The sequence below is a fragment of the Motacilla alba genome, chromosome 19 (genome assembly GCF_015832195.1).
Source record: "Motacilla alba alba isolate MOTALB_02 chromosome 19, Motacilla_alba_V1.0_pri, whole genome shotgun sequence".
NCBI classification, from domain to species: Eukaryota; Metazoa; Chordata; class Aves; order Passeriformes; family Motacillidae; genus Motacilla; species Motacilla alba.
This window is the reverse complement of record NC_052034.1, coordinates 7028930-7054646: the sequence shown is the minus strand read 5'-3', so window position 1 is coordinate 7054646 and position 25717 is coordinate 7028930. Positions and strand designations below refer to the sequence as shown.

At 61.6% G+C, this 25717-nt stretch overlaps 4 protein-coding genes across 4 annotated transcripts in view; 3 read left to right on the top strand and 1 right to left on the bottom strand.

Moving 5' to 3' along the window:
- The window catches only part of LOC119709996 (serine/threonine-protein kinase pim-1-like), a 2978-nt gene extending 2939 nt beyond the window's left edge, over positions 1 to 39 (bottom strand). Inside the window, exon 1 of the mRNA XM_038158443.1 lies at positions 28 to 39. Coding sequence (XP_038014371.1) covers positions 28 to 39 — 12 coding nt within the window. The remainder of the gene's footprint in view (positions 1 to 27) is intronic.
- Positions 19 to 1939, top strand: LOC119709775 (serine/threonine-protein kinase pim-1-like). The gene is made up of 3 exons (XM_038157947.1): positions 19 to 383; positions 783 to 959; positions 1256 to 1939. Exons 1-3 carry the CDS (start codon positions 38 to 40, stop codon positions 1357 to 1359), a joined length of 627 nt encoding a protein of 208 aa, XP_038013875.1. The 5' UTR covers positions 19 to 37; the 3' UTR covers positions 1360 to 1939.
- Positions 1940 to 5124: 3185 nt separating this feature from the next.
- Positions 5125 to 7866, top strand: LOC119709796 (serine/threonine-protein kinase pim-1-like). Its single transcript, XM_038158001.1, has 6 exons — positions 5125 to 5720; positions 5814 to 5917; positions 6010 to 6060; positions 6372 to 6738; positions 7138 to 7314; positions 7611 to 7866. The coding sequence occupies exons 1-6, from the start codon at positions 5462 to 5464 to the stop codon at positions 7712 to 7714; spliced, it is 1062 nt and encodes a 353-aa protein (XP_038013929.1). The 5' UTR covers positions 5125 to 5461; the 3' UTR covers positions 7715 to 7866.
- A 3850-nt stretch (positions 7867 to 11716) lies between these two features.
- On the top strand, positions 11717 to 14083 carry LOC119709816 (serine/threonine-protein kinase pim-1-like). Its single transcript, XM_038158052.1, has 6 exons — positions 11717 to 12075; positions 12169 to 12272; positions 12365 to 12415; positions 12728 to 13094; positions 13494 to 13670; positions 13967 to 14083. Exons 1-6 carry the CDS (start codon positions 11817 to 11819, stop codon positions 14068 to 14070), a joined length of 1062 nt encoding a protein of 353 aa, XP_038013980.1. The 5' UTR covers positions 11717 to 11816; the 3' UTR covers positions 14071 to 14083.
- Positions 14084 to 25717: the final 11634 nt, after the last annotated feature.

Below are 25717 nucleotides of genomic sequence, written 5' to 3'. Positions count from 1 at the left end.
TGTCTCGTCGTCGCAGCCCGACGGCACCCGTGTTCCCATGGAGATTGTGCTGATGGAGAAGGTGGGCTCAGGCTGCCACAGCATCATCCAGCTCCTGGACTGGTTCGAGCTGCCTGACAGCTTCGTGCTGGTGCTGGAGCGTCCGGAGCGATCCCGGGATCTCCTGGAGCTCCTGCAGGAGCAGGAGTTCCTGAGCGAGGAGGCGGCGCGCTGGCTTTTCTGCCAGGTGCTGGAGGCCGTGCGGCACTGCACCGCCTGCGGCGTCCTGCACCGGGACATCAAGGCAGAGAACCTCCTCGTGGACCCAGAGAGTGGCGACCTGAAGCTCATCGACTTCGGTTGCGGCACCTTTCTCCAGGAGCACCTCTTCAGGGAATATTTCGGTGAGCCCACGGCCCGGGCCCTGCTCCCGGGGCCGGGCACTGCACTGTGCCACTCCCTCCTGGGCTGTGGGGTGCGGCATTCAGCCGGCTGCCGGCTGCCCCGTGCCACGGGGCAGAGGCCGTGCCCCAGGAGCCGGCTGCCGGCCCTGCTGACAGAGGGGGGCTGCAAAAGCCAAGCCCCAGCCCCTGGGCTCGGCAGGCCTGCTTGCTCTTGGGCTGCTCTTCTGCCCTTCTCTGCCGTGCAGAGCGGTGTCTTGGCTTTGCCCCATTGCCTGCGGGTGCAGGCTTCCCTCGGGGGAAGTTGTGTCTGCCGGTGCAGCCCCTGCCTCGGGCAGGAGGCCGGCACCAGGCTCTGGAAGGCAGCAGCCTGCGCCGGCCAGCGCCGCCTGTCTCCCCTAGGAACACCCATGTACTGCCCGCCCGAGTGGATCTGCCTGCGCTGCTACCACGGCCACGCGGCGACCATCTGGTCCCTGGGCGTGCTGCTCTATGTCATGGTCTGCGGCATCCTCCCCTTCCAGGACGACCATGACATCGTGTCGGGGCAGCTCATCTTCCGGCCGCAGGTCTCTCCAGGTTGGTACGGGCCTCAAGAAGGCGGGCTTTGGCCGGTGGCAGCGCCCAGCCCGGCCCGGCCCTCCCGCAGCTGCGCGGGAGCTCCGCGTGCCCTCGAGGGCCGGCCGCGGGAGGTGGCCCGTCAGGGGCTCGGTGCGGCACGCTTGGCTGAAGCAGGTGGCCGTGTCCTGCCGCGCCGCTGTCCCGCAAAGGGCAGCTCTGAGCCCTCGCAGCGTGGCCCGGCTTCTGCCAGCGCCGGGAGCAGCTGGGCAGGAGCCTTGTGCCAGTGACCGGCGCTTTCTGCCTTCTCTCCCCAGAGTGCCGGCATCTGATCCACTGGTGTTTGGCCAAGCACCCCGTGGACCGGCCGCAGCTGGAGGAGATCTTGCGCCACCCGTGGGTGTGGGGCGGGTGCCTGTGATGCCTCGCTGGAGCCTCTGCAGCACCCACTTCTGCCGAGTCCCACGCAGGACTGAGGGCCGGGAAAATAAACCAGCCACCAACCCACTGCGGGCTGTCAAGTGTGGTCCTTGTTGGCTACTTCAGCTAAAGAAACCTCTTGGCAAAAGGGCAAATCAGAGCGTTCCCTTCAGCCTTTGTCCAGGTTTTGATGCCTCCCCCCCATGGCGGTGGTTTTGTGTCTTCAAGCTCAGGCTGTAGTGCAGGTACGGGGGACTTGAGCAAGGCAAGAACTGCAACAGTGAAGCAGCAGCTGCCCTTTCAAAGTGACACAGCAGCTTGGGGTCACCTGAAGTGACACAAGGAAGGGCCTGTGTGTGCATTCCAAGGGTCACCAGGTGGCAGGAACAGAGACCTTGCTCCTCTCCAAAGCTCTGAAGAACAATTAGAAGTGGCAAAATGTCATTTCAGGTTGAGCCCTGACAAAAGTCTTCCTCTTTCTTCCCCTGAAACGGGAAGCAGGGCTGGCCCTTTGACCAGCTGGGACTGCAGCGTCGTAAGTCATAGGCATGGAGCCCATGGGAAATGTTGAGATGCTGGAGTCACCCCACGGTGCTGGGCTCATGGTACCCTCGAAAAAAATCTTCCTCTCCCTTAGAAACAACTGATGGAGATGGAAATTGCAGCCACCAGTCTGGTGACGGGAAAGCCCTCAGGTTCCTGCCCGGGCCTTTTAGGCCGGTGCCGGCTACAAACCTGTGCCACCTTCTGTCTATGAGCCTGACCTACCAAAACAGGGTTTGGGAAGAAGACATGTTTTCTCCTAAGTGCACCCGGTCTTTCATTTCTCTTCCCTTTTATGAGGGCTGCCAAGCCCCTTGTACCCTGAATGTCTCTCCAAGTGTCTAGCTGAAGGCCTGACCTGAGCCATGATCCTTCCAGGCAGCACCGCACCGTGAGGGGACGGTGAGAGCTCTGTGTGTCAGCCCTGGTGTGGAGGCTGAGCTGGGAGTGATAATGATCCCTTTTCTAAGGTCCTGGGAGCGGTGACTGCCTGTCCTCCAAGGGCCGTGACACGTTTCCTCCAGGAGGAGGAGGTCCCCGTGTCCCCAGGGCCCCGGGATGCCGGTGAGCGCAGGCCCCGTCCCGCTGTGCCCTGGCCCAGAGCCACTGGGAGCTGGCGGTGTCCGCTCACCCCACGGTTTGTCCTCAGGCCAGAGGAGATTGTGTCACTCTGGGGGCTGCCAGCGTCCCAGCTCACCTGGGAAGCTTGTGGCAGTTTGACACCTGCGGGTGTTTTCCCCGTTGATCCCCATTTCTCAGGGGGTGGCCATTGGCCCCTCACGGTTTGCCCTCAAATGGCGGCTCCTCCCTCAGCCTGGCGGTCATGATGAGGGGACACTGGGGCTTGGCTGGGGGTGGAAATGCTCCCGCACGGCCTTGAACTCCTGTGGGAAGCGGGCCAGCAAGGAGGTGGCTCTACTCCTTTCAGGGAATGGTGGGGAGAGAGAAGGTCCCCTCTGAGCCCCCTTTTCTCCAGGATGAGAGAAGCTGTGCTGGGAATGACCATCTTCCTTTGTATTTACAGAAGCTGACACGCACAGGCAGCGCTTCTGGTGAACGGGGGGGTGTGGGGGTGGTGTGCAGCCAATGAATACCCATGGTTAATAATGGTTTTGTTAACCAGCAGTGCAAAGGCCATTGCCATGGGCCTCATGGACCTGAGAGGCACAGCAGGCAGAGTGCCCATGGAGAGAGAGGTCTCCCAGGCTCTCCGTGGCTGTCTGACCTGCAGCTCAGCCCTCCATGGCTGTGCAGCCCAGCAGGGCCAGCAGGGCCCCGATGCCCAAAGCCATGCCAAGCATCCTCTCAGCACAGGCTGACCCACTCAGGGTGGCAGAATCCTCTGGGAATTCAGCTCTCTGAGCATCCTCTGTGCTTTTAGCTCTTCCCAGTGGCCTTGTCCCACACACCCTGGCTCTGCCAAGTACCACTGCCGTCTCTGGGTGCCGACGGGCGTCCAGTGCTGGAGGCACAGTGCCGTGAGGGACAGTGATCTTTTGTTTGGGATTGCTGGGGACAACTTGGACCAGAATAATACCCACGAGATGGGTATTGGCGTCGGACGGGATTCATCCCGATACCTCCCAGGGGGATCCCCCTCAATCATCTAGCCAAGGTCCTGAAAGCCCAAGAAGGTCCACGCTGGCTCAGAGTTCTCCAGCTGTATCGGAGGTGACAGGAAGGGCTTGCAACTTTCCAGGAAACCCCAAGTCTGGAGAGCAGGAAAAATGGTGGCGAGGTCATCTTTGGCACTACTGGCAAGGGATGGAAGGACACACCAGTGTCAGCCAAGGGCAGCACGAGGTAACAGAGGGAAATTCCTGTCTACCTGATTGATTGTCCCACTGCCATAATGTCACCTGGCTCGTGGCTGATGGGAAGGCGGGGCAGGTTCTATTGGAGGATTTTAAGAGGAGTTTTGATCCTGGCCACCAGAGAATCCTTCTGGATTCCCTCTCCATCAGGTGTGAGATGAGCACGCACAGGGTGTGTTGGGCCAAGAACTGACTGAGGGACTGCTTTCCAATGGGATAGGATCCATTGTCTTCCCAGAGAGTGGCACGGAGCTGGGGTTGGATTCAGCATGGGACTGTACTGGATAGCACACCGATGGCGGAGATGTTGCTGAGCAGGGCTTGCCCTGCTCAGGGACCTTTCGGTGTCCCCTTGGACAATCCCGTGCTCTGCCAGCGAGGAGGTGGCAGCATCACCATTGCCCTCCTCATGCCTGTGTTGCTGCTTCGACAAGAATCTTCCACCCACTGTGCTCCAGAGGGCCCTCAAGTGTCCACAGGGAGCCCCTTGTCCATTCCTGTGGCACAGGGAAGCCCTGGGCTGGGGCCGCTCTGTGATGTCACACGCCTGTCCCGGCCACAGCACTGTGACATCACCCATCAACGCCTATGTGAGCCGGGCCAGCCCCCGCGAGGGGCCAGTGCAGTCGCCATGGGACGTGCCGGAGCCATGTGTGACGGTGAGGTCCTCCTGACTGCGCTTGTCCTGCTGCTGGCCGCTGTGGCTGTCTGCTGGGCCCTTGGCCACTGGCAGCCACGGAGGCGGCAGGCAAGGACAGCAAAGCGGCGCAAGCGCCCCGGGGTGCGGCCCAGAGGCTCAGGCAGGAAGCGGGGAGCCCCTGCGGCTCCCAGGCCCTGCAGGCCTCGGGCGACCCTTCGCAAGCGGCCAGGTGCTCCCGCCAGCCCCCTGGGAAGCTCCTGCAGCTGCGGCCCCTGCCTGGCAGTGGCCCGAGAGCTGCAGGAACTGATGACCTTGCTGTGGGCTGGCAATGGGACACCTGCGCCGCTCTACTCTGGGATGTGGCAGGCCTTGCGGAAAGAACTGAAGGAGCTGGTGAAGCGAGGCCACCTGCCCTGCTGTGGCTCGGCCCGCTCCTTCAGGAGGCGCCATCCCATCAGGAGGCGGCTCCCAGGAAGAGTCTCCATCCCTGGGAGAGCCTCAAGCCTTGCAAGGATGGCACAGCAGCAGACACCCGCCATCCATGCAAGTAGCTCAGGCTGTCAGAGAAGGTCCATCCCGCCACGAGCCTCGGCTATCTCTGACAGCCTCCATCCCTCAGAGAGGCTCAGTGAGACCTGTCAGCCTGCAGCAGCTGCAGAGCCCGTGGACAGGTCTCCTAGCTCCCTTGGACCCACGGGCTTGAACAAGACGGGCGCAACCCTGAGCCTTGACGTGGCCAGGGAACACCCGCCGGTCCAAGTGGAAGCCCAGCCCGATGCAGGGGAGCCGTCCCAGGAGCAGGTGGCGGAGCAGCAAGCGTCCTGCAGCCGGCACTTGCCGGCCCACAGCTCCCAGGACGCTGTGCCGGCTGTGCCGGCGGGCAACAGCCCGTGCCTGGCGGAGGAGACGAACATCGAGAGACCCGCGGACCTCCATGTCCAGGAAGCTGCTCCCAGCCAGCCACCGACTGGCAGCGAGGTCCTAAAAGAAGGTGAGCTCTGCTGAGGAGCTGTCTGCGGCTCCCCTGGGGCTCCTGAGGGCCATTGCCAGGCCAGGCCAGGGCCTCTGAAGAGCAGCCTAGTGCCTGGCTGTTCTCAGTGGCCCTGATGGCACGGCTTGAAAGAGCCCCGGTGTGCTTTGCAGCTGCTCCTGGGAGGCCCCTGTTGGACACCTTGGGCTGCAGCCCCGGCCAGGCAGAAGAGCAGAGGCCAGGCCAGGACGCCGGGGACAGCGACGGTGCCGCCGTGCCCCGCTGCAGCGGGGCTCCTGCAGCCGCCTGTGCGCGCTGCCCCGGCCCCGCGGAGCCGCTCGCCAGCCCGAGGGCTGTGAGGCGGTGGCCGCTGCCCGGCGCGCAGCAGGAAGCAGGTGAGAGCAGCGTGCCCGCGCTGGCCCGGCCAGCTTCCCCGGCGGCCGCCGGGGGCCCTGGGCGCAGGGCTGAGGGCTCGCTCTTGGCCGCAGGGCAAAAGAAGGAGCTGCAGGAGCTCTACCAGCTGGGCCCGCAGCTGGGCAGCGGTGGCTTCGGCACCGTTTTCGCGGGGACCCGCCTCTCGGACGGCCGCCCGGTAAGTGGCCGGCAGGGCCGGGCGTGGCCGGAGGGTCAGGGCCGGGGCTGGGCAGGGCTGGAGCTCAGCCCCCCGGTGTCGATGGCTTGCAGGTGGCCATCAAGCACGTGGCCCGGGAGAGCGTCCTGCAGTGGGACGAGCGGGTGAGTGAGCGGGGCCCGCGGGCCAGAGCGAGCCCTGGCGGGCAGCGATGAGCCCGGGGCCCCGGGGGCGGGGGATGGCGGGGGCAGTAGCGGGCGGGGGCTCAGCGTGCCAGGCGCAGCACGGCGGGCCCGGGATGCCAAACACCGGGGCTGGGTCCAGGCAGGGGGGCAGCTGCCAGGCGTGCCCTGGGCCAGAGGGATCCCCAGCAGCAGGGAGGCTGCCCAAGGGGGCCCTGGGGCACGCCGGGCAGGGGCCGAGGGAGGCACAGGGCAGCACCAGGCCTGCTGGAGGCATTGTCTCGTCGTCGCAGCCCGACGGCACCCGTGTTCCCATGGAGATTGTGCTGATGGAGAAGGTGGGCTCAGGCTGCCACAGCATCATCCAGCTCCTGGACTGGTTCGAGCTGCCTGACAGCTTCGTGCTGGTGCTGGAGCGTCCGGAGCGATCCCGGGATCTCCTGGAGCTCCTGCAGGAGCAGGAGTTCCTGAGCGAGGAGGCGGCGCGCTGGCTTTTCTGCCAGGTGCTGGAGGCCGTGCGGCACTGCACCGCCTGCGGCGTCCTGCACCGGGACATCAAGGCAGAGAACCTCCTCGTGGACCCGGAGAGTGGCGACCTGAAGCTCATCGACTTCGGTTGCGGCACCTTTCTCCAGGAGCACCTCTTCAGGGAATATTTCGGTGAGCCCACGGCCCGGGCCCTGCTCCCGGGGCCGGGCACTGCACTGTGCCACTCCCTCCTGGGCTGTGGGGTGCGGCATTCAGCCGGCTGCCGGCTGCCCCGTGCCACGGGGCAGATGCCGTGCCCCAGGAGCCGGCTGCCGGCCCTGCTGACAGAGGGGGGCTGCAAAAGCCAAGCCCCAGCCCCTGGGCTCGGCAGGCCTGCTTGCTCTTGGGCTGCTCTTCTGCCCTTCTCTACCGTGCAGAGCGGTGTCTTGGCTTTGCCCCATTGCCTGCGGGTGCAGGCTTCCCTCGGGGGAAGTTGTGTCTGCCGGTGCAGCCCCTGCCTCGGGCAGGAGGCCGGCACCAGGCTCTGGAAGGCAGCAGCCTGCGCCGGCCAGCGCCGCCTGTCTCCCCTAGGAACACCCATGTACTGCCCGCCCGAGTGGATCTGCCTGCGCTGCTACCACGGCCACGCGGCGACCATCTGGTCCCTGGGTGTGCTGCTCTATGTCATGGTCTGCGGCATCCTCCCCTTCCAGGACGACCATGACATCGTGTCGGGGCAGCTCATCTTCCGGCCGCAGGTCTCTCCAGGTTGGTATGGGCCTCAAGAAGGCGGGCTTTGGCCGGTGGCAGCGCCCAGCCCGGCCCGGCCCTCCCGCAGCTGCGCGGGAGCTCCGCGTGCCCTCGAGGGCCGGCCGCGGGAGGTGGCCCGTCAGGGCCTCGGTGCGGCACGCTTGGCTGAAGCAGGTGGCCGTGTCCTGCCGCGCCGCTGTCCCGCAAAGGGCAGCTCTGAGCCCTCGCAGCGTGGCCCGGCTTCTGCCAGCGCCGGGAGCAGCTGGGCAGGAGCCTTGTGCCAGTGACCGGCGCTTTCTGCCTTCTCTCCCCAGAGTGCCGGCATCTGATCCACTGGTGTTTGGCCAAGCACCCCGTGGACCGGCCGCAGCTGGAGGAGATCTTGCGCCACCCGTGGGTGTGGGGCGGGTGCCTGTGATGCCTCGCTGGAGCCTCTGCAGCACCCACTTCTGCCGAGTCCCACGCAGGACTGAGGGCCGGGAAAATAAACCAGCCACCAACCCACTGCGGGCTGTCAAGTGTGGTCCTTGTTGGCTACTTCAGCTAAAGAAACCTCTTGGCAAAAGGGCAAATCAGAGCGTTCCCTTCAGCCTTTGTCCAGTTTTTGATGCCTCCCCCCCATGGCAGTGGTTTTGTGTCTTCAAGCTCAGGCTGTAGTGCAGGTACGGGGGACTTGAGCAAGGCAAGAACTGCAACAGTGAAGCAGCAGCTGCCCTTTCAAAGTGACACAGCAGCTTGGGGTCACCTGAAGTGACACAAGGAATGCCTGTGTGTGCATTCCAAGGGTCACCAGGTGGCAGGAACAGAGACCTTGCTCCTCTCCAAAGCTCTGAAGAACAATTAGAAGTGGCAAAATGTCATTTCAGGTTGAGCCCTGACAAAAGTCTTCCTCTTTCTTCCCCTGAAACGGGAAGCAGGGCTGGCCCTTTGACCAGCTGGGACTGCAGCGTCGTAAGTCATAGGCATGGAGCCCATGGGAAATGTTGAGATGCTGGAGTCACCCCACGGTGCTGGGCTCATGGTACCCTCGAAAAAAATCTTCCTCTCCCTTACAAACAACTGATGGAGATGGAAATTGCAGCCACCAGTCTGGTGACGGGAAAGCCCTCAGGTTCCTGCCCGGGCCTTTTAGGCCGGTGCCGGCTACAAACCTGTGCCACCTTCTGTCTATGAGCCTGACCTACCAAAACAGGGTTTAGGAAGAAGACATGTTTTCTCCTAAGTGCACCCGGTCTTTCATTTCTCTTCCCTTTTATGAGGGCTGCCAAGCCCCTTGTACCCTGAATGTCTCTCCAAGTGTCTAGCTGAAGGCCTGACCTGAGCCATGATCCTTCCAGGCAGCACCGCACCGTGAGGGGACGGTGAGAGCTCTGTGTGTCAGCCCTGGTGTGGAGGCTGAGCTGGGAGTGATAATGATCCCTTTTCTAAGGTCCTGGGAGCGGTGACTGCCTGTCCTCCAAGGGCCGTGACACGTTTCCTCCAGGAGGAGGAGGTCCCCGTGTCCCCAGGGCCCCGGGATGCCGGTGAGCGCAGGCCCCGTCCCGCTGTGCCCTGGCCCAGAGCCACTGGGAGCTGGCGGTGTCCGCTCACCCCACGGTTTGTCCTCAGGCCAGAGGAGATTGTGTCACTCTGGGGGCTGCCAGCGTCCCAGCTCACCTGGGAAGCTTGTGGCAGTTTGACACCTGCGGGTGTTTTCCCCGTTGATCCCCATTTCTCAGGGGGTGGCCATTGGCCCCTCACGGTTTGCCCTCAAATGGCGGCTCCTCCCTCAGCCTGGCGGTCATGATGAGGGGACACTGGGGCTTGGCTGGGGGTGGAAATGCTCCCGCACGGCCTTGAACTCCTGTGGGAAGCGGGCCAGCAAGGAGGTGGCTCTACTCCTTTCAGGGAATTGTGGGGAGAGAGAAGGTCCCCTCTGAGCCCCCTTTTCTCCAGGATGAGAGAAGCTGTGCTGGGAATGACCATCTTCCTTTGTATTTACAGAAGCTGACACGCACAGGCAGCGCTTCTGGTGAACGGGGGGGTGTGGGGGGTGGTGTGCAGCCAATGAATACCCATGGTTAATAATGGTTTTGTTAACCAACAGTGCAAAGGCCATTGCCATGGGCCTCATGGACCTGAGAGGCACAGCAGGCAGAGTGCCCATGGAGAGAGAGGTCTCCCAGGCTCTCCGTGGCTGTCTGACCTGCAGCTCAGCCCTCCATGGCTGTGCAGCCCAGCAGGGCCAGCAGGGCCCCGATGCCCAAAGCCATGCCGAGCATCCTCTCAGCACAGGCTGACCCACTCAGGGTGGCAGAATCCTCTGGGAATTCAGCTCTCTGAGCATCCTCTGTGCTTTTAGCTCTTCCCAGTGGCCTTGTCCCACACACCCTGGCTCTGCCAAGTACCACTGCCGTCTCTGGGTGCCGACGGGCGTCCAGTGCTGGAGGCACAGTGCCGTGAGGGACAGTGATCTTTTGTTTGGGATTGCTGGGGACAACTTGGACCAGAATAATACCCACGAGATGGGTATTGGCGTCGGACGGGATTCATCCCGATACCTCCCAGGGGGATCCCCCTCAATCATCTAGCCAAGGTCCTGAAAGCCCAAGAAGGTCCACGCTGGCTCAGAGTTCTCCAGCTGTATCGGAGGTGACAGGAAGGGCTTGCAACTTTCCAGGAAACCCCAAGTCTGGAGAGCAGGAAAAATGGTGGCGAGGTCATCTTTGGCACTACTGGCAAGGGATGGAAGGACACACCAGTGTCAGCCAAGGGCAGCACGAGGTAACAGAGGGAAATTCCTGTCTACCTGATTGATTGTCCCACTGCCATAATGTCACCTGGCTCGTGGCTGATGGGAAGGCGGGGCAGGTTCTATTGGAGGATTTTAAGAGGAGTTTTGATCCTGGCCACCAGAGAATCCTTCTGGATTCCCTCTCCATCAGGTGTGAGATGAGCACGCACAGGGTGTGTTGGGCCAAGAACTGACTGAGGGACTGCTTTCCAATGGGATAGGATCCATTGTCTTCCCAGAGAGTGGCACGGAGCTGGGGTTGGATTCAGCATGGGACTGTACTGGATAGCACACCGATGGCGGAGATGTTGCTGAGCAGGGCTTGCCCTGCTCAGGGACCTTTCGGTGTCCCCTTGGACAATCCCGTGCTCTGCCAGCGAGGAGGTGGCAGCATCACCATTGCCCTCCTCATGCCTGTGTTGCTGCTTCGACAAGAATCTTCCACCCACTGTGCTCCAGAGGGCCCTCAAGTGTCCACAGGGAGCCCCTTGTCCATTCCTGTGGCACAGGGAAGCCCTGGGCTGGGGCCGCTCTGTGATGTCACACGCCTGTCCCGGCCACAGCACTGTGACATCACCCATCAACGCCTATGTGAGCCGGGCCAGCCCCCGCGAGGGGCCAGTGCAGTCGCCATGGGACGTGCCGGAGCCATGTGTGACGGTGAGGTCCTCCTGACTGCGCTTGTCCTGCTGCTGGCCGCTGTGGCTGTCTGCTGGGCCCTTGGCCACTGGCAGCCACGGAGGCGGCAGGCAAGGACAGCAAAGCGGCGCAAGCGCCCCGGGGTGCGGCCCAGAGGCTCAGGCAGGAAGCGGGGAGCCCCTGCGGCTCCCAGGCCCTGCAGGCCTCGGGCGACCCTTCGCAAGCGGCCAGGTGCTCCCGCCAGCCCCCTGGGAAGCTCCTGCAGCTGCGGCCCCTGCCTGGCAGTGGCCCGAGAGCTGCAGGAACTGATGACCTTGCTGTGGGCTGGCAATGGGACACCTGCGCCGCTCTACTCTGGGATGTGGCAGGCCTTGCGGAAAGAACTGAAGGAGCTGGTGAAGCGAGGCCACCTGCCCTGCTGTGGCTCGGCCCGCTCCTTCAGGAGGCGCCATCCCATCAGGAGGCGGCTCCCAGGAAGAGTCTCCATCCCTGGGAGAGCCTCAAGCCTTGCAAGGATGGCACAGCAGCAGACACCCGCCATCCATGCAAGTAGCTCAGGCTGTCAGAGAAGGTCCATCCCGCCACGAGCCTCGGCTATCTCTGACAGCCTCCATCCCTCAGAGAGGCTCAGTGAGACCTGTCAGCCTGCAGCAGCTGCAGAGCCCGTGGACAGGTCTCCTAGCTCCCTTGGACCCACGGGCTTGAACAAGACGGGCGCAACCCTGAGCCTTGACGTGGCCAGGGAACGCCCGCCGGTCCAAGTGGAAGCCCAGCCCGATGCAGGGGAGCCGTCCCAGGAGCAGGTGGCGGAGCAGCAAGCGTCCTGCAGCCGGCACTTGCCGGCCCACAGCTCCCAGGACGCTGTGCCGGCTGTGCCGGCGGGCAACAGCCCGTGCATGGCGGAGGAGACGAACATCGAGAGACCCGCGGACCTCCATGTCCAGGAAGCTGCTCCCAGCCAGCCACCGACTGGCAGCGAGGTCCTAAAAGAAGGTGAGCTCTGCTGAGGAGCTGTCTGCGGCTCCCCTGGGGCTCCTGAGGGCCATTGCCAGGCCAGGCCAGGGCCTCTGAAGAGCAGCCTAGTGCCTGGCTGTTCTCAGTGGCCCTGATGGCACGGCTTGAAAGAGCCCCGGTGTGCTTTGCAGCTGCTCCTGGGAGGCCCCTGTTGGACATCTTGGGCTGCAGCCCCGGCCAGGCAGAAGAGCAGAGGCCAGGCCAGGACGCCGGGGACAGCGACGGTGCCGCCGTGCCCCGCTGCAGCGGGGCTCCTGCAGCCGCCTGTGCGCGCTGCCCCGGCCCCGCGGAGCCGCTCGCCAGCCCGAGGGCTGTGAGGCGGTGGCCGCTGCCCGGCGCGCAGCAGGAAGCAGGTGAGAGCAGCGTGCCCGCGCTGGCCCGGCCAGCTTCCCCGGCGGCCGCCGGGGGCCCTGGGCGCAGGGCTGAGGGCTCGCTCTTGGCCGCAGGGCAAAAGAAGGAGCTGCAGGAGCTCTACCAGCTGGGCCCGCAGCTGGGCAGCGGTGGCTTCGGCACCGTTTTCGCGGGGACCCGCCTCTCGGACGGCCGCCCGGTAAGTGGCCGGCAGGGCCGGGCGCGGCCGGAGGGTCAGGGCCGGGGCTGGGCAGGGCTGGAGCTCAGCCCCCCGGTGTCGATGGCTTGCAGGTGGCCATCAAGCACGTGGCCCGGGAGAGCGTCCTGCAGTGGGACGAGCGGGTGAGTGAGCGGGGCCCGCGGGCCAGAGCGAGCCCTGGCGGGCAGCGATGAGCCCGGGGCCCCGGGGGCGGGGGATGGCGGGGGCAGTAGCGGGCGGGGGCTCAGCGTGCCAGGCGCAGCACGGCGGGCCCGGGGATGCCGAACACCGGCGCTGGGTCCAGGCAGGGGGGCAGCTGCCAGGCGTGCCCTGGGCCGGAGGGATCCCCAGCAGCAGGGAGGCTGCCCAAGGGGGCCCTGGGGCACGCCGGGCAGGGGCCGAGGGAGGCACAGGGCAGCACCAGGCCTGCTGGAGGCATTGTCTCGTCGTCGCAGCCCGACGGCACCCGTGTTCCCATGGAGATTGTGCTGATGGAGAAGGTGGGCTCAGGCTGCCACAGCATCATCCAGCTCCTGGACTGGTTCGAGCTGCCTGACAGCTTCGTGCTGGTGCTGGAGCGTCCGGAGCGATCCCGGGATCTCCTGGAGCTCCTGCAGGAGCAGGAGTTCCTGAGCGAGGAGGCGGCGCGCTGGCTTTTCTGCCAGGTGCTGGAGGCCGTGCGGCACTGCACCGCCTGCGGCGTCCTGCACCGGGACATCAAGGCAGAGAACCTCCTCGTGGACCCGGAGAGTGGCGACCTGAAGCTCATCGACTTCGGTTGCGGCACCTTTCTCCAGGAGCACCTCTTCAGGGAATATTTCGGTGAGCCCACGGCCCGGGCCCTGCTCCCGGGGCCGGGCACTGCACTGTGCCACTCCCTCCTGGGCTGTGGGGTGCGGCATTCAGCCGGCTGCCGGCTGCCCCGTGCCACGGGGCAGATGCCGTGCCCCAGGAGCCGGCTGCCGGCCCTGCTGACAGAGGGGGGCTGCAAAAGCCAAGCCCCAGCCCCTGGGCTCGGCAGGCCTGCTTGCTCTTGGGCTGCTCTTCTGCCCTTCTCTGCCGTGCAGAGCGGTGTCTTGGCTTTGCCCCATTGCCTGCGGGTGCAGGCTTCCCTCGGGGGAAGTTGTGTCTGCCGGTGCAGCCCCTGCCTCGGGCAGGAGGCCGGCACCAGGCTCTGGAAGGCAGCAGCCTGCGCCGGCCAGCGCCGCCTGTCTCCCCTAGGAACACCCATGTACTGCCCGCCCGAGTGGATCTGCCTGCGCTGCTACCACGGCCACGCGGCGACCATCTGGTCCCTGGGCGTGCTGCTCTATGTCATGGTCTGCGGCATCCTCCCCTTCCAGGACGACCATGACATCGTGTCGGGGCAGCTCATCTTCCGGCCGCAGGTCTCTCCAGGTTGGTACGGGCCTCAAGAAGGCGGGCTTTGGCCGGTGGCAGCGCCCAGCCCGGCCTGGCCCTCCCGCAGCTGCGCGGGAGCTCCGCGTGCCCTCGAGGGCCGGCCGCGGGAGGTGGCCCGTCAGGGGCTCGGTGCGGCACGCTTGGCTGAAGCAGGTGGCCGTGTCCTGCCGCGCCGCTGTCCCGCAAAGGGCAGCTCTGAGCCCTCGCAGCGTGGCCCGGCTTCTGCCAGCGCCGGGAGCAGCTGGGCAGGAGCCTTGTGCCAGTGACCGGCGCTTTCTGCCTTCTCTCCCCAGAGTGCCGGCATCTGATCCACTGGTGTTTGGCCAAGCACCCCGTGGACCGGCCGCAGCTGGAGGAGATCTTGCGCCACCCGTGGGTGTGGGGCGGGTGCCTGTGATGCCTCGCTGGAGTCTCTGCAGCACCCACTTCTGCCGAGTCCCACGCAGGACTGAGGGCCGGGAAAATAAACCAGCCACCAACCCACTGCGGGCTGTCAAGTGTGGTCCTTGTTGGCTACTTCAGCTAAAGAAACCTCTTGGCAAAAGGGCAAATCAGAGCGTTCCCTTCAGCCTTTGTCCAGGTTTTGATGCCTCCCCCCCATGGCGGTGGTTTTGTGTCTTCAAGCTCAGGCTGTAGTGCAGGTACGGGGGACTTGAGCAAGGCAAGAACTGCAACAGTGAAGCAGCAGCTGCCCTTTCAAAGTGACACAGCAGCTTGGGGTCACCTGAAGTGACACAAGGAAGGGCCTGTGTGTGCATTCCAAGGGTCACCAGGTGGCAGGAACAGAGACCTTGCTCCTCTCCAAAGCTCTGAAGAACAATTAGAAGTGGCAAAATGTCATTTCAGGTTGAGCCCTGACAAAAGTCTTCCTCTTTCTTCCCCTGAAACGGGAAGCAGGGCTGGCCCTTTGACCAGCTGGGACTGCAGCGTCGTAAGTCATAGGCATGGAGCCCATGGGAAATGTTGAGATGCTGGAGTCACCCCACGGTGCTGGGCTCATTGTACCCTCGAAAAAAATCTTCCTCTCCCTTAGAAACAACTGATGGAGATGGAAATTGCAGCCACCAGTCTGGTGACGGGAAAGCCCTCAGGTTCCTGCCCGGGCCTTTTAGGCCGGTGCCGGCTACAAACCTGTGCCACCTTCTGTCTATGAGCCTGACCTACCAAAACAGGGTTTGGGAAGAAGACATGTTTTCTCCTAAGTGCACCCGGTCTTTCATTTCTCTTCCCTTTTATGAGGGCTGCCAAGCCCCTTGTACCCTGAATGTCTCTCCAAGTGTCTAGCTGAAGGCCTGACCTGAGCCATGATCCTTCCAGGCAGCACCGCACCGTGAGGGGACGGTGAGAGCTCTGTGTGTCAGCCCTGGTGTGGAGGCTGAGCTGGGAGTGATAATGATCCCTTTTCTAAGGTCCTGGGAGCGGTGACTGCCTGTCCTCCAAGGGCCGTGACACGTTTCCTCCAGGAGGAGGAGGTCCCCGTGTCCCCAGGGCCCCGGGATGCCGGTGAGCGCAGGCCCCGTCCCGCTGTGCCCTGGCCCAGAGCCACTGGGAGCTGGCGGTGTCCGCTCACCCCACGGTTTGTCCTCAGGCCAGAGGAGATTGTGTCACTCTGGGGGCTGCCAGCGTCCCAGCTCACCTGGGAAGCTTGTGGCAGTTTGACACCTGCGGGTGTTTTCCCCGTTGATCCCCATTTCTCAGGGGGTGGCCATTGGCCCCTCACGGTTTGCCCTCAAATGGCGGCTCCTCCCTCAGCCTGGCGGTCATGATGAGGGGACACTGGGGCTTGGCTGGGGGTGGAAATGCTCCCGCACGGCCTTGAACTCCTGTGGGAAGCGGGCCAGCAAGGAGGTGGCTCTACTCCTTTCAGGGAATGGTGGGGAGAGAGAAGGTCCCCTCTGAGCCCCCTTTTCTCCAGGATGAGAGAAGCTGTGCTGGGAATGACCATCTTCCTTTGTATGTACAGAAGCTGACACGCACAGGCAGGGCTTCTGGTGAACGGGGGGGTGTGGGGGTGGTGTGCAGCCAATGAATACCCATGGTTAATAATGGTTTTGTTAACCAACAGTGCAAAGGCCATTGCCATGGGCCTCATGGACCTGAGAGGCACAGCAGGCAGAGTGCCCATGGAGAGAGAGGTCTCCCAGGCTCTCCGTGGCTGTCTGACCTGCAGCTCAGCCCTCCATGGCTGTGCAGCCCAGCAGGGCCAGCAGGGCCCCGATGCCCAAAGCCATGCCAAGCATCCTCTCAGCACAGGCTGACCCACTCAGGGTGGCAGAATCCTCTGGGAATTCAGCTCTCTGAGCATCCTCTGTGCTTTTAGCTCTTCCCAGTGGCCTTGTCCCACACACCCTGGCTCTGCCAAGTACCACTGCCGTCTCTGGGTGCCGACGGGCGTCCAGTGCTGGAGGCACAGTGCCGTGAGGGACAGTGATCTTTTGTTTGGGATTGCTGGGGACAACTTGGACCAGAATAATACCCACGAGATGGGTATTGGCGTCGGACGGGATTCATCCCGATACCTCCCAGGGGGATCCCCCTCAATCATCTAGCCAAGGTCCTGAAAGCCCAAGAAGGTCCATGCTGGCTCAGAGTTCTCCAGCTGTATCGGAGGTGACAGGAAGGGCTTGCAACTTTCCAGGAAACCCCAAGTCTGGAGAGCAGGAAAAATGGTGGCGAGGTCATCTTTGGCACTACTGGCAAGGGATGGAAGGACACACCAGTGTCAGCCAAGGGCAGCACGAGGTAACAGAGGGAAATTCCTGTCTACCTGATTGATTGTCCCACTGCCATAATGTCACCTGGCTCGTGGCTGATGGGAAGGCGGGGCAGGTTCTATTGGAGGATTTTAAGAGGAGTTTTGATCCTGGCCACCAGAGAATCCTTCTGGATTCCCTCTCCATCAGGTGTGAGATGAGCACGCACAGGGTGTGTTGGGCCAAGAACTGACTGAGGGACTGCTTTCCAATGGGATAGGATCCATTGTCTTCCCAGAGAGTGGCACGGAGCTGGGGTTGGATTCAGCATGGGACTGTACTGGATAGCACACCGATGGCGGAGATGTTGCTGAGCAGGGCTTGCCCTGCTCAGGGACCTTTCGGTGTCCCCTTGGACAATCCCGTGCTCTGCCAGCGAGGAGGTGGCAGCATCACCATTGCCCTCCTCATGCCTGTGTTGCTGCTTCGACAAGAATCTTCCACCCACTGTGCTCCAGAGGGCCCTCAAGTGTCCACAGGGAGCCCCTTGTCCATTCCTGTGGCACAGGGAAGCCCTGGGCTGGGGCCGCTCTGTGATGTCACACGCCTGTCCCGGCCACAGCACTGTGACATCACCCATCAACGCCTATGTGAGCCGGGCCAGCCCCCGCGAGGGGCCAGTGCAGTCGCCATGGGACGTGCCGGAGCCATGTGTGACGGTGAGGTCCTCCTGACTGCGCTTGTCCTGCTGCTGGCCGCTGTGGCTGTCTGCTGGGCCCTTGGCCACTGGCAGCCACGGAGGCGGCAGGCAAGGACAGCAAAGCGGCGCAAGCGCCCCGGGGTGCGGCCCAGAGGCTCAGGCAGGAAGCGGGGAGCCCCTGCGGCTCCCAGGCCCTGCAGGCCTCGGGCGACCCTTCGCAAGCGGCCAGGTGCTCCCGCCAGCCCCCTGGGAAGCTCCTGCAGCTGCGGCCCCTGCGTGGCAGTGGCCCGAGAGCTGCAGGAACTGATGACCTTGCTGTGGGCTGGCAATGGGACACCTGCGCCGCTCTACTCTGGGATGTGGCAGGCCTTGCGGAAAGAACTGAAGGAGCTGGTGAAGCGAGGCCACCTGCCCTGCTGTGGCTCGGCCCGCTCCTTCAGGAGGCGCCATCCCATCAGGAGGCGGCTCCCAGGAAGAGTCTCCATCCCTGGGAGAGCCTCAAGCCTTGCAAGGATGGCACAGCAGCAGACACCCGCCATCCCTGCAAGTAGCTCAGGCTGTCAGAGAAGGTCCATCCCGCCACGAGCCTCGGCTATCTCTGACAGCCTCCATCCCTCAGAGAGGCTCAGTGAGACCTGTCAGCCTGCAGCAGCTGCAGAGCCCGTGGACAGGTCTCCCAGCTCCCTTGGACCCACGGGCTTGAACAAGACGGGCGCAACCCTGAGCCTTGACGTGGCCAGGGAACGCCCGCCGGTCCAAGGGGGAGCCCAGCCCGATGCAGGGGAGCCGTCCCAGGAGCAGGTGGCGGAGCAGCAAGCGTCCTGCAGCCGGCACTTGCCGGCCCACAGCTCCCGGGACGCTGTGCCGGCTGTGCCGGCGGGCAACAGCCCGTGCCTGGCGGAGGAGACGAACGTCGAGAGACCCGCGGACCTCCATGTCCAGGAAGCTGCTCCCAGCCAGCCACCGACTGGCAGCGAGGTCCTAAAAGAAGGTGAGCTCTGCTGAGGAGCTGTCTGCGGCTCCCCTGGGGCTCCTGAGGGCCATTGCCAGGCCAGGCCAGGGCCTCTGAAGAGCAGCCTAGTGCCTGGCTGTTGTCAGTGGCCCTGATGGCACGGCTTGAAAGAGCCCCGGTGTGCTTTGCAGCTGCTCCTGGGAGGCCCCTGTTGGACATCTTGGGCTGCAGCCCCGGCCAGGCAGAAGAGCAGAGGCCAGGCCAGGACGCCGGGGACAGCGACGGTGCCGCCGTGCCCCGCTGCAGCGGGGCTCCTGCAGCCGCCTGTGCGCGCTGCCCCCGGCCCCGCGGAGCCGCTCGCCAGCCCGAGGGCTGTGAGGCGGTGGCCGCTGCCCGGCGCGCAGCAGGAAGCAGGTGAGAGCAGCGTGCCCGCGCTGGCCCGGCCAGCTTCCCCGGCGGCCGCCGGGGGCCCTGGGCGCAGGGCTGAGGGCTCGCTCTTGGCCGCAGGGCAAAAGAAGGAGCTGCAGGAGCTCTACCAGCTGGGCCCGCAGCTGGGCAGCGGTGGCTTCGGCACCGTTTTCGCGGGGACCCGCCTCTCGGACGGCCGCCCGGTAAGTGGCCGGCAGGGCCGGGCGCGGCCGGAGGGTCAGGGCCGGGGCTGGGCAGGGCTGGAGCTCAGCCCCCCGGTGTCGATGGCTTGCAGGTGGCCATCAAGCACGTGGCCCGGGAGAGCGTCCTGCAGTGGGACGAGCGGGTGAGTGAGCGGGGCCCGCGGGCCAGAGCGAGCCCTGGCGGGCAGCGATGAGCCCGGGGCCCCGGGGGCGGGGGATGGCGGGGGCAGTAGTGGGCGGGGGCTCAGCGTGCCAGGCGCAGCACGGCGGGCCCGGGGATGCCGAACACCGGCGCTGGGTCCAGGCAGGGGGGCAGCTGCCAGGCGTGCCCTGGGCCGGAGGGATCCCCAGCAGCAGGGAGGCTGCCCAAGGGGGCCCTGGGGCACGCCGGGCAGGGGCCGAGGGAGGCACAGGGCAGCACCAGGCCTGCTGGAGGCATTGTCTCGTCGTCGCAGCCCGACGGCACCCGTGTTCCCATGGAGATTGTGCTGATGGAGAAGGTGGGCTCAGGCTGCCACAGCATCATCCAGCTCCTGGACTGGTTCGAGCTGCCTGACAGCTTCGTGCTGGTGCTGGAGCGTCCGGAGCGATCCCGGGATCTCCTGGAGCTCCTGCAGGAGCAGGAGTTCCTGAGCGAGGAGGCGGCGCGCTGGCTTTTCTGCCAGGTGCTGGAGGCCGTGCGGCACTGCACCGCCTGCGGCGTCCTGCACCGGGACATCAAGGCAGAGAACCTCCTCGTGGACCCGGAGAGTGGCGACCTGAAGCTCATCGACTTCGGTTGCGGCACCTTTCTCCAGGAGCACCTCTTCAGGGAATATTTCGGTGAGCCCACGGCCCGGGCCCTGCTCCCGGGGCCGGGCACTGCACTGTGCCACTCCCTCCTGGGCTGTGGGGTGCGGCATTCAGCCGGCTGCCGGCTGCCCCGTGCCACGGGGCAGATGCCGTGCCCCAGGAGCCGGCTGCCGGCCCTGCTGACAGAGGGGGGCTGCAAAAGCCAAGCCCCAGCCCCTGGGCTCGGCAGGCCTGCTTGCTCTTGGGCCGCTCTTCTGCCCTTCTCTGCCGTGCAGAGCGGTGTCTTGGCTTTGCCCCATTGCCTGCGGGTGCAGGCTTCCCTCGGGGGAAGTTGTGTCTGCCGGTGCAGCCCCTGCCTCGGGCAGGAGGCCGGCACCAGGCTCTGGAAGGCAGCAGCCTGCGCCGGCCAGCGCCGCCTGTCTCCCCTAGGAACACCCATGTACTGCCCGCCCGAGTGGATCTGCCTGCGCTGCTACCACGGCCACGCGGCGACCATCTGGTCCCTGGGCGTGCTGCTCTATGTCATGGTCTGCGGCATCCTCCCCTTCCAGGACGACCATGACATCGTGTCGGGGCAGCTCATCTTCCGGCCGCAGGTCTCTCCAGGTTGGTATGGGCCTCAAGAAGGCGGGCTTTGGCCGGTGGCAGCGCCCAGCCCGGCCCGGCCCTCCCGCAGCTGCGCGGGAGCTCCGCGTGCCCTCGAGGGCCGGCCGCGGGAGGTGGCCCGTCAGGGGCTCGGTGCGGCACGCTTGGCTGAAGCAGGTGGCCGTGTCCTGCCGCGCCGCTGTCCCGCAAAGGGCAGCTCTGAGCCCTCGCAGCGTGGCCCGGCTTCTGCCAGCGCCGGGAGCAGCTGGGCAGGAGCCTTGTGCCAGTGACCGGCGCTTTCTGCCTTCTCTCCCCAGAGTGCCGGCATCTGATCCACTGGTGTTTGGCCAAGCACCCCGTGGACCGGCCGCAGCTGGAGGAGATCTTGCGCCACCCGTGGGTGTGGGGCGGGTGCCTGTGATGCCTCGCTGGAGCCTCTGCAGCACCCAGTTCTGCCGAGTCCCACGCAGGACTGAGGGCCGGGAAAATAAACCAGCCACCAACCCACTGCGGGCTGTCAAGTGTGGTCCTTGTTGGCTACTTCAGCTAAAGAAACCTCTTGGCAAAAGGGCAAATCAGAGTGTACCTTTTTTTTCTAGCTTTTGATGCCTTTCCTCCAGATTGGTGATTTCTCTGCCAGAGTTCCGACAGAGGAAGCCCTTTTGGCAGGATTGTGTCCATCCTCACAGGCACTGGTGTCAGCAAGACCTGTTCATCCCTGAGGATTCAGATGACCAGGAAAAGCATGAAAGGAAGGAAGTGAACCCAGCTCATGGCAGTACAGGAGTCCTAGAAGGATATGTCCCTGGACCAAATATCCTGGTGCTTCCAATTCCCAGTTCGTGGCTCTGAGGAAAATGCAGCTGTGCTATAGTAGAAGAGCCTTGGTGTGGTGCTGGGTGAGATCCTGAAGCAGCAAAGGCAGTTGCCATGTCCAACTCATGCTCTGGAGGAGGCAGGGGAGGAGCAGGACAAGAGGAAGATCTCGACAGTTGAGTTACTCATAGCGAGAGTCTCCACTGCTCCCCGTGCCCTCATGAGAGCTGTTAGACCAGAGATGGAGGAAGCCCTTTGGACAGGACTGCCTGCTCCCTCAGAGCCACAGCTTTCTGCAGAAGCTGCTCATCCCTGAGGATGCAGATGGCCAGGAAATGCCTGGAAGTAAAAAGCGGAGCCCAGCCCTGTCCAAGATGTTCCCAGGTACAAGTGTTCCAGCACCAAGTGCCCTGGAGCTACCCGCTCTCTGTCCATGGCTTCCAGGATGCTGTGGCCAAAGTTCAGGACAAATGCAGGAGATAGAGATCCCCAAACCACCTGAAAGGGGAGAGTGTACGAAGGTTCCCTGATCCCCCAAAGGGCAGTTGAGGATGGAGACCACCCAGACCTCCCTAGGGAAGAGGAGAATGGAGACCCCCTCCCAACCCCCTGCAGAAGGGAGAAGCACAGAGACCTTATATTTTTCCTTTTAAATTATTTTTCCCGTTTCCTTTTTTATTTGCTTTTATTTGTTTTATGTTTCTGTAGCCGTAAATCAAGATGATGGTCTCTGGCTCTGTTCCCAAGAGGGCAGCCTTTGGGTGCAGCCCATGAACACGGCATTGGAGTCCATGTGTCACTGAAACTGCAGGAAAAACAGAAACTCTCCAACATCTTTTCAGTGTCAGAGAAGCAGGCATCTCTTCATTCTGGCCAGGATATGCAATAGAATTATTTCATCCACACATGCCTGGCATGTGCAGTGAAAATCACTCTGACCCCCATGATTCTTTACCAAACTTTGCTCATCTTTCTCAATAAAGACCCCAAAGAAATTCTCCTTCCTTGCTTATGTATTATACAATTATTAGGATCCAATCTCTTCTCTGTGAGGGTGGGGAGGCCCTGGCACCGGTGTCAGGCCCCCAGAGAAGCTGGGGCTGCCCCATCCCTGTCCAAGGCCAGGTTGGATGGGGCTTGGAGCAACCTGGGAATGTGGAAGCTGTCCCTACCCATGGCAGGGGGTGAAACAAGATGAGCTTAAAATCCCTCCCAACCCAAACCACTCTGGGACTTTGTGTTTTGCTCAAACACACAATGGGCCCCAATAGCTGCCAACGCCAGACCTACCTGTTAATTGATGGATAAATAAATTCCTGGCAACCACCAGCACAAAAGGAAGGAAAACGGCTCCATAGGAGGGACTGGCAGAGGTTGAGGTTGGAGATGGGGACATCGAGGGTTCCTTACTGCACAAGCTCTCTTCCTGGATTAATGCTGTTGCCCACTCCAGATGGATTCATTCCCCAGAATTTTGTCAGGGAGTAAATAAAATACTGAAAGCAGAATTGCTGGTTCCCTGGGAATGCAGTGCCCTGGTGAGGTCACATCACTGCCACCACTACACATCCAGCCCTGACATGGTCAGTGACATGTCCCAGGCCACCAAATGCCCCTGGAGCTCATGGTCATTTAGGATCTTGCTGGGGACTCAATTTGGGGTTGGATCCAGCCAGGTAAATGGCTTGAAATCTGCTTCCCCTAATTTTCTTGTAAGTGGGCTATGTATCAAAATGGATTTCTAGAGCACAAAATTATAATTTAGTGCCTATTATAATATTCATTAAGAGCTGTTGTCTGCTGCAGTGTTACCCCAAATACTAATTATTAGAAATTAAGGTGACAGGAGGGATTAATATTCTGAATTGTGTAAGTGGGAGTAATAAGAGCCTAGGAGGGATAAGCAGACAAAGCAGCAGGAGGATTTCCTTCCTATGGGGAAATCAGGGGTAATGGAATCCCCAGTAGCTCAGCACTGGGAGGCATATCTGCCCAGGAAAGGGGACAAGATTAATCAGAGCTACAGAGACAGTCCCTAGGCAGAGGGTTCATAGCTGTGACTATTGGTTCAAAGTGTTCAGTTTTGGGGCATCAACACCTGGCAGGATCCATCCAGTGGATTGACCTCCAAAGGCTCCATCTTACCTCGATGTTATTTTTTTATAGTTTGTTTGTTTTCTAGTTTGGAGGGGGTTTTGTTTGTTTGTTTTGTTTTGTTTTGTTATTATTCCTCTTCAAGCTGAAATTAAATTCCTACAATGATTTTGTCACAACCTAGTCTAGTAAAAGGTGTCTCTGTTCATGGCAGGGAATAGATGATCTTTAAGTCCCTTCCAACCCAAACCTAACTGCAGCAGGGTGAGATGGATGCAGAGCAGGATGAACAGCCAGGGAAGCAGCCAAAGCCATGCAGAGCTGTGTGAGTGACATGGTTTTTCCAATCCCTAGCAAAGGAGAATCATAAACTTCACCCTTTATTGTTGTCCATGCTGCTCCACACCAAACACCACTGTCTCCAAGGCCCTCCTCCCTCCTTTTTAATCAGGTTCCCTCTCTCCTATGGTTTAATTGAGGGGAAAAAAACCTCTCATATGTGAAAGTGATTCTTTTGTTGCCAGATGTTTCCAGGTTTTCCATTTTCTTCTTCTTGAGTAGGAAAAAGTCATTTACCATGTTCTTTTCTAACAGTTTCCAGGGATGTCCCACAAACATGGCCAGGAGCCACCAGCAGCCAAGCCCTGACCGAGTTTCTTTGCTTGAGTAAATCAATGTTTAGCCACTAATGGGAGCTGAATGCCCATTTTCCGTGCCCCATTTATTTCATTGCCAGGGCTGGGGTGCAGGGAGGCAGCACTGGGGCAGCTCTCCGGAAATCCCAGTGAGCATTTGTAATGTTCACTCCCATCCCATTTTATGGTGTGTGATGGGCAAACACATTAGGGAAGAGCTGCTGCCCTCACCAGCTGGAATAACTCACAGTGCCTGGCTCTCTGTCCATCTCTATTCTTTTTTATTTGGAGTTTCCACAGGGTTGTTTTAAGGATGGGGGATGTTCTTGCTCAGTTAGTGCCAGTAAAAATCCCTGTGGAAGAAAATGTTTTGCCACAGGGTTTTTTCATTATTAGAGTGAATAGGTATATTTTTCCCTGCCCTGTTGGTCCCTTCAGCCTTGCTGTGGGATGTGGACAGGGATGGGAGCCCTGAGCCACCATAGGACAGCAAAGGCAGGAGCTGACCCACCGCCAGCTTGAGGTGAAATGATTAAAGCTTGTGGCTGCCACCAACATTTCCTGCCTGTAATTAATGCTTTTAATGAGGAGGCATACGGTAACCCCCTCCTCCCCCGGCATTTTGCCAGGTGTGGGTTCATTAACGGCTGCTAATTACACCATTATTCAGTGTCTAAGTCAAGGAGGGCTACACGCTCCAACTGCCTGTGAATGCTGCCAAAAATTTCTTAGTTTAAATTTTCTGTTTTCTCCTTATGCAGGGAACTGAACCCCTGGGGGTTTGCAGAGCAAACCAGCATCCCTGGGACACAGCGACAGTGCCTTCCCTGCTTTCTCTGATCCCTCTCCATGCAAATCCGGCTGCACTCCTCCTCCTCACAGCCAGAACAGGCTTTTATTCCCAGGGGTGAGTTTTGCTGGAAGTCTCATAGTCCCAGGAACTGCTAAGGGGCTTGAAGCCATTCCCTCTCTGATGGAGCACCCAGCTGCCAGGACATCCTCAGCCCTATGGATCCTCAGGGCTTCTCCTGCATGTCCCAGAGCAGGAGGGCGTTATCCTGGTGGGAAAACCAGTCACTTTATTCCCCTCAGACCTCAGCTCTGCTGCTGGGGTGCTCATTGCACCAAGTGCTTCACATCAAGGCTCTTTCTCCTGAAAAAGGCTCTTGGAAATGTTTTACCAGCAGCTGGTTGCAGTTTTTACATTGGGTATTATGAAGTACCTCACTCCCAGCCTGGGGTTCTGAATATTCCAGCTCCACGCAAGTATTGGGAGAAACTGAGCATTAAAATAATCCATCAGAAAGTTCTGCCCCTCCTTTCCAAGCCAGTCCCAGGTCCCGCTCCTGCATTAGCCTGGTGCTACCCCATCTGTGCCTGCCTTGTCACCAATGGAACCATGGCCATGGACACTCTGGATCTGCCTCTGAGAGCAATGGGAGCTTGGGGAGAGTGGGACAAGGACAGATGGAGAGGCCACTGGGGATGGAGTCAGGCTATGTCAAGCTGCTCACGAGGCTCTGAATCTCCTGAGACCCCCACAAACACATGGACATGACTTGGAGTTGGGGGTTCCTCACCAATGCCATTGGATCCAGCCTCTGTGGATGTGGCACTCGAGGACAGGTGAGTGCTGGCCATGGCAGTGCTGGGGAACTGCTGGACTTTTCCAGCCCAAAGAATTCTGTGATTCCATGAGCTGCCACAGCTCCCTGCCTGAGGACACTGCTCCTGCACCACTCTCTGGAGCATCAGGAGATAATTTATTAAAAAATATTTGATTATGGTGACTGAGAGTGTGTGTGGGAGGATGGCATTTCTGAGAGCAGGTGGGAAGGAACGACCACAGGAGGGCCTGAGGCCAGCATGGGTTAAATCCACACCAGGAGGGTGGGATGGTCAATCCCGGATTCAGTTGTGGACATATTTCCCTGGCTGGTGACACAGAAGGACATCAAAATGCCAGGGGTCAGGGAGTGGGCCAGGCACAGCCCAGTACAACCACTGTGCCCAGCATCCCCCTCACCCAGCACTCCAGCTGGGAAGGATGTGCTGGGAGGACCCCTGGCCTGGCAGTGAAATTGTCTCTCTCTGGCTGGGAGAAACATGTGAAAGTGGGAATAATTCCTTTTTGAAGGAAAATACAGTGTTGGGGTGTACAAACTC